Source organism: Aquarana catesbeiana, linkage group LG02 (genome assembly GCF_042186555.1).
Source record: "Aquarana catesbeiana isolate 2022-GZ linkage group LG02, ASM4218655v1, whole genome shotgun sequence".
Taxonomy (NCBI): domain Eukaryota; kingdom Metazoa; phylum Chordata; class Amphibia; order Anura; family Ranidae; genus Aquarana; species Aquarana catesbeiana.
The window spans coordinates 687,074,227-687,087,265 of record NC_133325.1 but is presented as its reverse complement, the minus strand read 5'-3'; the positions used below and the strand labels follow the sequence as shown (position 1 = coordinate 687,087,265).

The window sequence follows — 13,039 nt, the reverse complement described above, 5'->3', positions numbered from 1 at the left end:
GCAGAGGTACACCCATGTTCCTTCTCGGTGTCCTGGATTTTGGCTCTTCTTCTAACAGGGCATTGATCAAAAGCTGGCCTTGAGTGCCATTAAGGGCCAGGTATCTTCCATTGCAATCTTCTTTAAACGACTTTTAACCATGCTTTCCATGAATGTACCATTTTTTTTCAAGGAGTTCGGTACTTTGCTCCCCCAGTGCGCTTTCAATTGCTTCCATGGGACCCGAACTTGGTTCTTTGGTTTTTTAGTAGCCTCCCTTTTGAAAATAATTGACAGTTCCTCGTTTACTCTCTACCAGAAGGTTGCCTTTTTAGTTGCCATCACTTCTGTATGTCGCCTGTTGGAGCTGGGGCCTGGCCTTGTAGGCCCACCATGTTGGTTCTTCACAGGGATAGGATGGTTCTACATCCACATCCCTCTATCCTTAAGGTGGTGTCTGATTTTCATCTAATTTAGGTCATTGTCCTTCCTTCCCCTTGTCTGCATCCTTCACATCTCAAGGAGGTGTTACGCTGCTCTCCTTGGATGTGGTCTAAGCAGTTTGGGTATATCTGTCTGCTCTGGCCTCCTTTTTTAGAAGTCAGACTCTTTTTGTGATTGCAGATGGCCCATGGAAAGGCCTGGATTAGGCAGACAGTAGTCGAGGCTTCTGCCATTAAGGGTCGGACTCCCCCTTCCCCATTACAGCACACTCTTTCAGGGCTAGATAGGAAGATATAAAAAAAATGGAAAAGCAGGTTTTTTCCATTTTTTTTCAAAGCGGTGTTTTGTTTTTTTCAATGATAAATAATAAATCTATGACATGGTATTCAAACTATATAACGCGAAGACCTTAATGAAAGATTTCTGAGACTTTATGTAAAGTCCTAAAATTATTGCAAGTTCTTTGCTCAAGATAAGCAAATCCTGGAATATAGTCCAAGTAACACTGTGCTTCTCAATGCAGTTCTCAAACAAAATAAATATGCATTTCTGCCCATAAGGGCACTGCAGGGGAAAGACTCCAGTTTAGCTTGCTTCTGGGCTTTATCTTATACCTTCCACAGTTGGGTAATTGTTGGGATATAGTAGATCAGTAGTCCCCAACCTCTTTGGGACTGGTTTCACGGGTGACAATTTTCCCAGGGACCGGGGGGGGGGTTGACGCTCACGGAGCCCCCCTTTACAGCAAAGCCCCCCCTTTATAAAAGTGTCCTCAGTTCCCCTTCACATTACAGCCCCCCTTTACATTACAGTGCAGTCCCCTTTACAATACAGTCCACTTTACATTAATGTAACGGGGACTGCTCTGTAAAGGGGGCACGGTCATGTAAAGGGGGGGGCACTGTAATGTAAAGGGGACTGCACTGTAAAGGGTTAATGTAATGATTAGTGCAGTGTTCTTTATATTACAGTGCCCCTAGCAACCACAGTTTCCTCCATCACAGTGCCCCTGCAGTCTGCCCCTCCTTTCCTCTCTAACACCACTCTTCTGTATTCTGATATCTGCCTCCCCTGCATAGAACCCCTACCTTTATCAAGACAGAGGCTGTGATCAGTTCGTGTCCTCTCCTGGCTCACTCCTCCGATGTCATCCTATAAGAAGGGGAGGGGACAGGAGGAGTGCTCCATTCTGATCTACAGTTTCTCCTGCCCCCTGCCCTGCTGTTTGGATGACAGTCGGCTGGGTGGGCAAATGACCCGGGAGAGCTCACACAGGCAGCATGGTTGCACAGCAGGAGGTGAGCAGCCGACCGCAGTCTATGATAGGTCTGTGGGCTCCTGCTGTGCAGCCCTGTCAGCAATGGGCCATGGACCGGCACCGATCCGCGGCCCGGGGTTGGGGACCCCTGCAGTAAATAATAGTTTCTGTCCTCTCAGGCTTTAATTGACAGGTAAGATGGTAAATTTGTACAAGGAACAATTTTTTTTTACCCATGGCTTCAAAATTTCTGGAAATGTACATCTCTAACTAGATGTCAGAAGTGCCTCCGGAGCATTCTGACATCAGACCGTGTCTCAAGTTGGTCAGGCGTCTACCTGATCATCTGTGACACCTTTTCTAGGTTTTACAAAGCTGATGTTTTGGCATCTTCAGATATGTGTTTCGGCTGTAAGGTTTTGCTTCTTTGTCTGGGGGGTTCTTGGGTATTGTTGCATGTTCTATTTCTGGTTACTCACTCCTCATTGAGGCACTGCTTTGGGACGTCCTTATGGTCAAGATTAAGAAGTGTTGTGTCTGTCAATGAACTCCATGAAAGGGATTTTACAGTGAGTAACAAAAACCCAATTTTTTTTATTTTTTGTTTTGAAAGGCATTTGTCCATCAACATCAGTCAATCATAAAAGTGTTGTCCAGGTTTCTTTAGGGGAAAAAATCCTTCCTGCTTTTGTAAAGGAAACCAAATTGACTCCCCTGAGCAAGATTCTGTGTTATTATTATTGACATTTTATATGTTTTGCACATAGGGGTTCATTTAAAAAGCGGCACAGCTGTAAAGTAATTAAAAAAAAAAATACAGTTCCCATTTATAGATCACAGCAATGTGTTTTACAAATGTATTCTCCACTCTGATGGCTTTGGGACTTTAAAGGCAATGGAGTGCTTTAAAAATTAATCGTTTTTGAAAAAAAAAAGTTAGGAGATTTTGCTGTTTACCAAATTTAGACCTGTCCACCCCCCAAGCACTTATTTCCTAATTGTACATCACAGGACACATAAGAATACTTGGGTTATGCTGCTACTGTCCAGTGAATTGGTGCTGGCCAAAAAAAGGCAGGAATCCCTGTCTAGGCATAACCCTTCCTAACTCAGCTAATCCTCAATTTTTAGCTACTGTCCTTAGGTGATGGCTGTTCCTCTCTGAAGATTTCTCATGTGAGCTTTGTTCCTATATATCCCCAACACTGATGGGGCAGAGGTGGGTTCTATCCTGATTGTTAAGAACCAAGCCAGCAGAACAAAAGGGTCTGTGCCCCAACCCCGCATTCTAGAATGGAGCAGCACTGGATCCTGCAGGCTGCAATCTTCAGAGTATAGTGTGTTTGATAATCTTGCAGGCCTTATGCACACATGTACTGCTGCGTGAGCCTACACAGAATAGGGATTCCTGGTTGCTCAGCTCTGTCAGCCTGCTCAGCACCAGTTTGCCTCTAACCCTACCTAGCAGCAGTTTCCACTTCCTTAATCAGATAGAAAAAGTGTTGGGACATTGTCTGGGGTGACTGCAACATAGGCGTTCTGGCTTAGACCAAGTCTCCTCTCCTGGTTTGCCGCTTCCCTCAGGCAAATTCACAGGCAATTTTTAACCCTCAGAAAGCAATGGACTTGTGCAAGCAAAAAGGTGGGGAGGAAGAACGATGGGTTGCGCTCCCATATTCCTCAGTTATGTAGGGAGGACCCCCTGCATAATTCATTCTGCAATGGTTTCCCAAATGGACAGCTTAATACCTGCCATATACAGTATCTGGTATTTCCAAAGCTTCAGCAACAAAATTCTCCACTTCCTTCATGTCAAGGGAGGATTTTTCTGCAGCCATATCTGGGCTGCTTAAACAGTTCCCAGGGGTTCTCACTGGTTTGAAGCACCTGTAACACAAACCTGTGCACTCTCCTCCTTCTCCTCCACTTTTGAGAGGGGATGAGGTGTCAGAGAAAAGCAGAAGGGTTGAAAGCTGTGGTCTAGGACTGTCTCAGACACAGAAGACCGCAGTGGGCTTTCTGGTTGATATGATATGTACTAACTTTAAGTTAGCTCCTCCCCTGACCTTGTACTGCTTGTGATATTTGGGTCTAATCCTCATTGTTCACATTTCCCTTCAGCATGACTTTTTGACTATCTATAACCCATGTTAATGAACACACTGTCATTGGCACCTTCTACATAAGAATTTCCCTCAGGTTCTGCTGCCAGACTCCTTAAGGCAATCCTGTGCCCGGGTTCTCCACTCAATATCATAGGAACTTTACTCCTCACTGCGCGGGGAGGTTAGCTACATGGACCTCCTTTATTACACAGGTCTTCATGATCCTCAGACTCTGACCTTCGTTTTGATATATACCCTTCCTCCCTGCATCCAGACATTTTTTCTGCTTTTTGATTCCTTAAAAGATTAGCCTTTGGCACTGGGTCGACTTCTTTCACAAGCTTAGTACTGGAAAAGGTTGCATTGCTCCTTTTCTCAGTTCTGTGCTTTTGTGCTTGTCTCCCCTCTACTTGTGATCTATAGGTGCCCCGGCACTTGCCTGCCTCTCACCACAGATCTTCAGTTATGTGACTGATCTGCAGACCGAGATCTGTTAGCATCTCTAATTCCCTAAAATTTAACAGTTGGGTAAAGAATGTAAGAATGAAACCACCTCCATTTCCCCGACAACCATAGTTCTGCATAGTTCCCCGGTCTTCTTCCTGGTATCCTCTCCTTCTTTTACACTACAGGGAGACAAAGTACCCTGGGGCTGCCTGACACATATTACCTTGCAAACTCACTGCTCTTCCGTGCCTTACAGGGCAGTCCCTGTACAGGATTCCTCTCTACCCTTTCACCCAGCTGGATGGCAATTTTCCCCATTTTTTCCAGTGCTTTTGCCCTCAAGGAATGAGTCCCTCCTTCTCTACTTGAGCCCTTTCTCCCAAAGATGTAGGGGTTCATAGGGTCATCGCCTGTTTTTAATGTTCATAATTCAAAACTGTTCTTTGTTTTTGGACAGGTGGCTGTTTGAGCCTCTATTGATCCATTTCTGCTACAAGACACTAATGCTGTTGACTGTCTTTTTGGGTCAGTTGACCCTCTTGCTCTTTTCTGTGGGCCTGCTGCTGCCGGTTTTTGGTTGTTTTGTTGCCCACCCCTAATTTATTGTTAGGGGGTGTCCTATGGTCTAAGAACCAATTTCTGTGTCCTGTACTGTACTGAAATAGGGCATTTACAGGTACATCACAATTCTTAATTTTTGTTAACTACATGTCCTCAATCTAATGCCCAGCATCACCCTACCTACATCTTTTGAGCACAGGTCTGTGACTGGACAGTAAAAGGAGAAGCAGTAATGCTGCTTAATTTCTATCACTATAGCTCTGCTGTACACAGGGTATGGACTGAGGCTTATGGCATATTCAAGTACTTAACATAGAAAAAATACATTTAAAGGTGTATTCATTTCAGAGCTGCATTAACTTGTGTCTTTTGGCTTTTATATCTGCCTAAAGTTTAGTTTTAAATACTAGTATTATGATGTTCCATCAATCAGCCTCTAAGGGCCTGTTCACATCCTCACACTGTGGTAAGGGCCTCGATGCAATACAGTGCCATTCATGCTGAAAGGAACCCCAACGCACCTTGCCAATGGACTTGCATTGCAGCACATTAAACAGACAGCATATTAAAATGAATGGGCTGCCTTAACATAATGTAAGTTAATGCGCATGCACTAATGCAGTGCAGTGGTGTGAATAGGCCCTGTTCATACAATCATGCTGTGGTACGGGCCTTGGTGCGATGCACTGTCATTCATTTTGAATTGAATCCCAACACATCTTGCCAAGAGACATGCATTGCAACACACCATGAAGCAGCCCACTAAGTTGCAGTGTGCTGCCAAAAATGTTAAAAGCACCTATTTAGTGCATTTGACAGCCTGTTGAAATGAATTGGCTGCCTTAACTTTGCACATGTTAATGCACATGCTCTAATGCAGTACAGAGGTGTGAATGGCCTCTTAGTGGATCATCTTCATCAGCTTAATTGTAGAACATATTTTGTCTTTTTATATGTTAATGATACCAGCTGTTACTGATTAACCTATACTGTGCAGGTCATTAAAGAGAAGCTACGACTGAAACCTGCTGCAGGTGCAGAGACAAAAGGCAAGACTGAGACAAAGACTGACATGAATCAACAGGAGGAGGACGAGAAGGCAAGACTTATCATTGGACTCAGTATGACTGATAAAAATACTGGAAAGAAGTCCATATTTGGCAGGAGGAAATAAACTGTGGACATGTATTAGATGGCCTTTTTGGCTGTATAGCTCAGAGGATTGCTTACTGGAGGTCATGCCCTAAGCATTCGGTCCAAGACAGAAATGTGGGCGAAGTATCTGTGAAAAGATAAGCAGAGTCTTACCGGTGTTGCGGCTACCAGTTTTGCTTTATGGAATAGCTTATAAAATCATTGTGGGGCATTAGTTCTTCCTCTTATAGAAATGCAGTATTCCAAAAGACCTTGCTACAGTTAGGAGACCTAAACATCAAGTCCATATCAACTTGTCTTTTCTCCTCTGTAGGATCCAAATCAGCCCCTTAACTTGGAGTTTTGCATGTCTATCAATTGGGACTGGAAATAGAGTAAATGATCCTGCACGTTGTTCTCCTATCACTATCCTTCCTACTGGAAGTTACTGGAAGGATATTGTGATCCCACCTAAGTTCATTATTTTGCCTAAGTGGATGCCATGCACTTAAAACTAGAATTGTAGAATTTAAAGCTGCCCAATAATGTAGTTTCTTAGAATAATAATCGAGACCCTTTGTTCCTAGGCCTTTAGAAAGCACTGGAGAGATATTGCTGGTTCAGTCTATTTTTATATCATATCTCAGCTGATACAAAAGACGGCCTCATGGTGTAGTAGCTGTCATGGAGGATCAAAAAAGTGCAATTTAAATTTTTAAGGAAGGGTTGAAAGAGTCAAGTACATTCTGTGAATGTTCAATCAGAGGGTAGTAATCCTGAGACAACAGGTCACACAACCAGCAGTATGCCCTGTGATTGTGTCTGTATACATATTGAGGGCAAACATCTGACAAAGAGCAGCTCCTGCCTGAGCACTTGATAGGAACATCAACTGGCACAGTAGAAATGGCACTATGTCTTTAAAGCATATTCTGTACAAACACTGCATTTACTGTTCGTCTTGGTTAACCCTGTTTACTCTAGCAGTACACTGTAAAACGCCTACAAATATGGTAAGTAAAATTGAAACAGACTGCAAGGCTAATTTTAATATCAGTGTGGTGATACAAACTGTTAGAAATAGGCTGTTATGTGATTTCTAACACCAGTGCACCTTATTAGATGCTGAGCTAGGTGTAGGCTTTTCAATTTCAAGTCTACACTTAAAATTCTTGACAAGCCATAAATGAGCTTTAAAACAAGCCTTAAAGTGGATGTAAACCTGATTCATGAAATTTGACCTAAGCACATATATCTGTAGTGTTTTATTATCTCTCTCCAAAGCACTAAGTCCTGTGTGTTTCTGCTGTTTAGTTGCTCTATTATCAGCATGATAACTTCTGACAAGTTCTCTGTCAACCAAGATAAAACCAGCCTGAAATTTGTGTCAAGGGAAGTTGCTATAAATAGATTAGCAGAGAGCTTGACTTGTCACAACACAGCTCTGCACATTCCTTCCTAGCTCTACACATTCTTTCCTTCCTCTGCCTGTGTGGAGAGGGGGGGTGTGCCTTTCCTCCAATCAGCTGTATGCCAAGAATCCACTCCCAGTGCCGAACAGGAGGAAAAAATCTCTAACACAATGTACATTTTCTAAAGAATATATAAAGCGGAAGACAGCAGATATACATGTAAAACTTAGGTAGAGAGATTTGTTTTATCTCTGTGTATCATCTGAGGCTGTTCACTTCACTGGATATAGGAGAGGGTTTACATCCACTTTAAGTAACCCTTCTAGCTGTAGGCACCAGGGAGTAGTTCATCCTGAAAGATAAAAACAGAGACTGAAGTCAGGTTGCTACCCTTTTCTAAACAGCACCTGCTGTTTCTTTGCATTAGAGGGATTTCAAGCTGCCACGTTCCTGTTACCAGAGGAAGCAAAGATGGTACCACATATACGAAAGCAATAGTTAAAAAAAAAGTGTCCGCATCTAAGATGAGCTGCAATTTCAGTGCCTCTCTTGTAAATTTTAGAAATAATTTCTCTGCAGTGCCTGCAGCTACATGGGTCAGTCAGGGTTTTTAGTGCTCCTTTACTGCTTTTTAAGAATACGGAAATATTTGGATGTCTAAACCCTGGCCACATGTTCACTTTAATAAATCAAAGGTTACATATCACTTACATGATTGAAGAGCCTCCCAGAATAACACTGAATGGGGAGCCCATTGCATCAATACATGGTGCAGAAAGCTACGTAGTACAGTAGCTTATGGAAGCCACTCAGAAATTAGCATTTTTCCTAGCGTAGCATTATGGTTTTGTTTGCTGTGGGTTACTGCTCATCACTGCTGCAAACACCATATTACTGTCTTTAAGGTCTGTATGCAATATCCAATTAACTAGCTTCCCTGTGATATTAGATAATATAGTCCAGCAATAAGCACCAAGTAATTGCTACAGATATGATGCTATATAAATGACTTGACCCACCAGATATCCTTTGATGTGAACACAATCCCCTCCACCGATAGACGGGTGGACCCTGATACATGAAGTATAAGCTCCCTGTTTAACCACTCACTTAGAGGCTGCTGCATGTTGCCTTCACTCTTTTTGCCTCACTATTAACACTGTTGCTGCCAGAAGGATCTGTTTCTGACCTCAATAGCTGCAAGCGTTTATGTGACAAATGTCTAATGAACATTAAATGAAAATCGCTTCCTGATTAAATATTTATTTTTCCAGAGATTCATTTGTAATTCTGATATTTCTGATATCATTTTTCTGTTGCTGTTTCTTTGGCTTTTTCCCATAGCCCTTGTGCCCTTATTCCTTTTTTTTATTAACACAGATCTTGGGACTGTATATTTCTGGGGTATCATGCCACCAGTGTGGTGGGCATGGACTTCACTTACCTTTGTAATAATACATTCATGATTATGATGTAAGAGCATTTCCAGAGGTGGTGTAACTTTTTATAAATGTATATATACATATTTATATGCATTGAGGTGGGGCTGGGTGCAGTTGTTGCTGCTACATAGGTGTATAAACTCCTGCTCTCATCTGCAGACATTTGCACTTTTTGGTACGGATTGCTCTCCACCAATGATGATTAAAAATCATATTGTTACTTTTAAACATAAGTGGTTGTTGTGTGTTTATTGTGTGCCTTGTTCTAGAAGAGTCTAATATGAGTGCTAGAATATTATTTGAGTGTACCTGTTACACATACAGTGCCTTGAAAAAGTATTCATACCCCTTTACATTTTCCACACTTTGGCATTTTACAACCAAAAACATAAATGTATTTTATTGGGATTTTATGTGATAGACCAACACAAAGTGGCACATAATTGTGAAGTGGAAGGATAATGATAAATGGTTTTCAACATTTGTTACAGATAAAAGTGTGACGTGCATTTGTATTCAGCCCCCCTGAGTCAATGCTGCAATTACAGCTGCAAGTCTTTTTGGGGGGTGTCTCTACCTGCTTTACACATCTAGTGACATTTTTGCCCATTCTTCTTTGCAAAATAGCTCAAGCTCTGTCAGATCGGATAGAGAGCGCCTATGAAGGAAAATTGTAGTTAGAAGCTACCTGTAGATAATAGAGCTGAAACCCAAGCCACATCCCAGATATGGAGAAAAAGCAGAAAAGGGTGCCCCTGGGATTTTATGGGCAAGGGATATTATCGGATAAAGAAGTATAGAACATGTATAAAAAAGTACAAATTGTATTAATTGGCAAAGATAAAGTTTACATACAACATTGTTAAAACCAAAGGATGATGGTCATATTACAACAATATACAGCTGAATCATGGAGCCAGTCAAGGGAGGGCAGGCGTCTATGAACAGCCATTTTGCCACAGATTCTCAATTGGACTTAGGTCTGGACTTTGACTGGGCCATTCTAACACATGAATATGCTTTAAACTAAACCATTCCATTGTAGCTCTGGCTGTATGTTTTTAGGGTTGTTGTCCTGCTGGAAGACTCAAACAGGTTTTCTTCTAAGATTGACCTGTATTTGGCTCCATCCATCTTCCCATCAACTCTGACCAGCTTCCCTGTCCCCGCTGAAGAAAAGCATCCCCACAACATGATGCTGCCACCATCATGTTTCACGGCATGTATGGTTTGTTCAGGGTGATGTGCAGTGTTCATTTTCCGCCACACAGTGTTTTGCTTTTAGGCCAAAAAGTTACATTTTGATCCAAAGAATTCTTCTTCCGCATGTTTGCTGTGCCCCCCACATGGCTTCTCACAAACTGCAAACGAGACTTTTTATAGCTTTCTTTCAACAATGGTTTTCTTCTTGCCACTCCTGTGGACAGATTATCCCCCCTGAGCTGTGGATCTCCACAGCTCCTCCAGAGTTATTATGGGCCTCTTGGCTGCTTCTCTGATTTAATGCTCTCCTTGCCTGGTCTGTGAGTTTAGGTGGACAACCATGTCTAGGTAGGTTTGCAGTTGTGGCATACTCTCCATTTTCAGATGATGGATTGAACAGTGCTCCGTGAGATGTTCAAAGCTTAGCCTATTTTTTTTTTTATAACCTAACCCTTCTTTAAACTTCTCCACAACTTTATCCCTGACCTGTCTAGTGTGTTCCTTGGCCTTCATGATGCTGTTTGTTCACTAAGATTCTCTAACAAACCTCTGAGGGCTTCACAGAACAGCTTTATTTATACTGAGATTAAATTACACACCGATGGACTCTATTTACTAATTAGGTGACTTCTGAAGGTAATTTGGTTCCACTAGATTTTAGTTAGGGGTATCGGATCAAAGGGGGCTGCATACATATGTACACCACACTTTTCAGATATTTATTTGTAAAAAAAAAAAAATTGAAAACCATTTATTATTTTACTTGCCACTTTTGTGTTGGTCTATCACATAAAATCCACATAAAATCCCAATAAACTACATTTACGTTTTTGGCTGTAATATGACAAAATGTAGAAAATATCAAGGGGTATGAATAATATTTCAAGGCACTGTACATCATGGAGGGAGACTGCTTGGACTAAAAGTTCCCAAAGAACAAAGAAAATGTCTGGATTGGGCATCAATTTAACATCTGTGCGTAGATATAGATACGGCCAGATCTATAAAGTCAGTACCAGGGACTTATTTTGCATAAAAGATGATCTTTTTTTTTTAATTCTATCACTTACATTATTGTGAACCAGCAGCATGACAACAACATTGCTTTATTGTGAAAATACTATGCTTCAGGTTCAAACCTACTCTTTCTCAAGTTGGTTGGTGTCTCTTAAATACTGATATGGTCTACACTGAAAAACTTGTCATGATGGCTACTGTTTCCACCAATAGGGCATTCACAGTATCCTTCTACTCCCTCTCCTTTCATATAAACTTGTTTATGAAACAAAAAAATAAAATAAACTTGTATGTTTTGACAGTTATTAAAGTTTGCTGCACTGTGAAGTTTATTCATACCCTGAGAGGCTCAGATCATGCCTGCACATACCACAGCCTGTACAATTATATGGCTATGTTTAAAGTGTAGATCTAGGAAAAACTTTTTTTTTTTTTGGTTTTGGATAGAGTGGGGAAGGGTTTTAACCCTCTATCAAGTTTTGATTTCTTTCTGTGTCGCCATTACGGAGATTGACTTCTCTGTACTGGTGAATAGTGCCACTGAGTGAGAAAGTAGGGGAAATGCTAAATTTTAGAGCTGTCTTTAGAACAAAAGGTAAGGGGAAATCTTCCAAAGAGCACTCCTGTTATTCGGACAACTGTCTGAAAGGGGAATTTTCTTCACTTTGTGAGATTTCCTCTAACCTCATGTTTAATTGCAAAATTCACTTAGTGTCAAATCTAGAGAACCACCTCACGAAGTGGCTACCTCTCCAATGAGGAGAGAAAAGATCAATACCAATTGTCTTCAAAGAGGAAGGATCCCTATTGTGATGCAAACGATAGTGTCTTGATAGGCTGTGGCCCTTAAAACCCTTATAGATGTTCCCTATATGTTCATTAATTCTAGTCTGCAATGCCTGTGTGGCTCTACAAACATATTGAATTCCACATTACAGAAGATAAACCACACCCCTAGTAGAATAGGAAACTAAACTGTCAATTTCGTATAACTTGGATGTACTATTGGAGGTAAAGAATTTTGCCCTGACGGTGTTACTTCCAATAATACCACACATCTTGCCCCTACGGCAAGGGACGAAACCTTTCAGGTTACCAAACATCGAGACCCTAAGGCTGGGTTCACACATGTGCGAACTGAAGCTCCGTTTTCACAGCTAATTGACTAAGTAGTAGTTCAGGGTTTAAGGTCAGTTTTTGATGAGGTCAGGATTTTATCCTGTTCACAAATGAATGACGTGCTATTCAGAAGCGTTCCCATAGAAGTCAGTGGGCCTGAATTCGCACCTGAGCCAGACCGCACTGCTCAGAAATCTGACAGGACTCTTTTTTTTCAATTTGCACTAAATCCGTGCTCTGGCTTCACCGAACATATTTGAACAGGCACAATAGAGAACAATGTTCTTTCACATGTCATGAGAATTGGATGCGATTCAAAACATATCCAATTTGCATATGTGTAGACCTAGCCTAAGGGGCAGTTCAACCACATTTGGGGCCACAAAATCCCTCAAGGTCTTAGCCCTTTGGAAAATTATTTTAGGGTAGTCAGGTAAAACAGGTCCCAAAACTAATTTTTCAATATTTTCCAGTGTTTAGAAAGGAGTTTTTTAACCAAAGTATGATAACTTGAATAAGTGGTGATAAAAGAAAGCTGATAGTAATTTTTAACAACAGGGACACGAGAAGGATTTTGATTAAACAATGAATTACGTTCAAGATTTTGAACTTTGTTGATTACTCGGTCAAGTTCTTGTTCGCCATATTCCTTATCCAGTAATCTTTGAGAACAAGGGATTGTGACTGGAAGTCATCAAGGTTAGAGCTGTTACACCCAATTGTAAGCAATTGTCCCTTCAGGATGGCTTTAAGCCATGAAGGATGGTGGCAACTCCCAAAAGGCATATACCCATTCCAATTGGTGTGTTTGAAGAAAGTAATAACATAACTGTCTTAAAATGGTCAGATCTAAAAAAATGAATTTGTTTCTCACTATATTTGAGAGAAAATGAATACCACACTCATTTTGATTAAGTC

General features: G+C 41.4%; 1 protein-coding gene across 3 annotated transcripts in view; it reads left to right on the top strand.

The window, feature by feature from the left end:
• BLTP2 (bridge-like lipid transfer protein family member 2) overlaps positions 1 to 9,015 on the top strand; it is a 187,460-nt gene extending 178,445 nt beyond the window's left edge. For all 3 annotated transcript variants that reach the window (XM_073616776.1, XM_073616775.1, XM_073616774.1), the window contains one exon: positions 5,792 to 9,015. In XM_073616776.1, the coding sequence (XP_073472877.1) occupies positions 5,792 to 5,968 (177 nt within the window). In that variant the 3' untranslated portion in view covers positions 5,969 to 9,015. The remainder of the gene's footprint in view (positions 1 to 5,791) is intronic.
• The last annotated feature ends 4,024 nt before the right edge of the window (positions 9,016 to 13,039 follow it).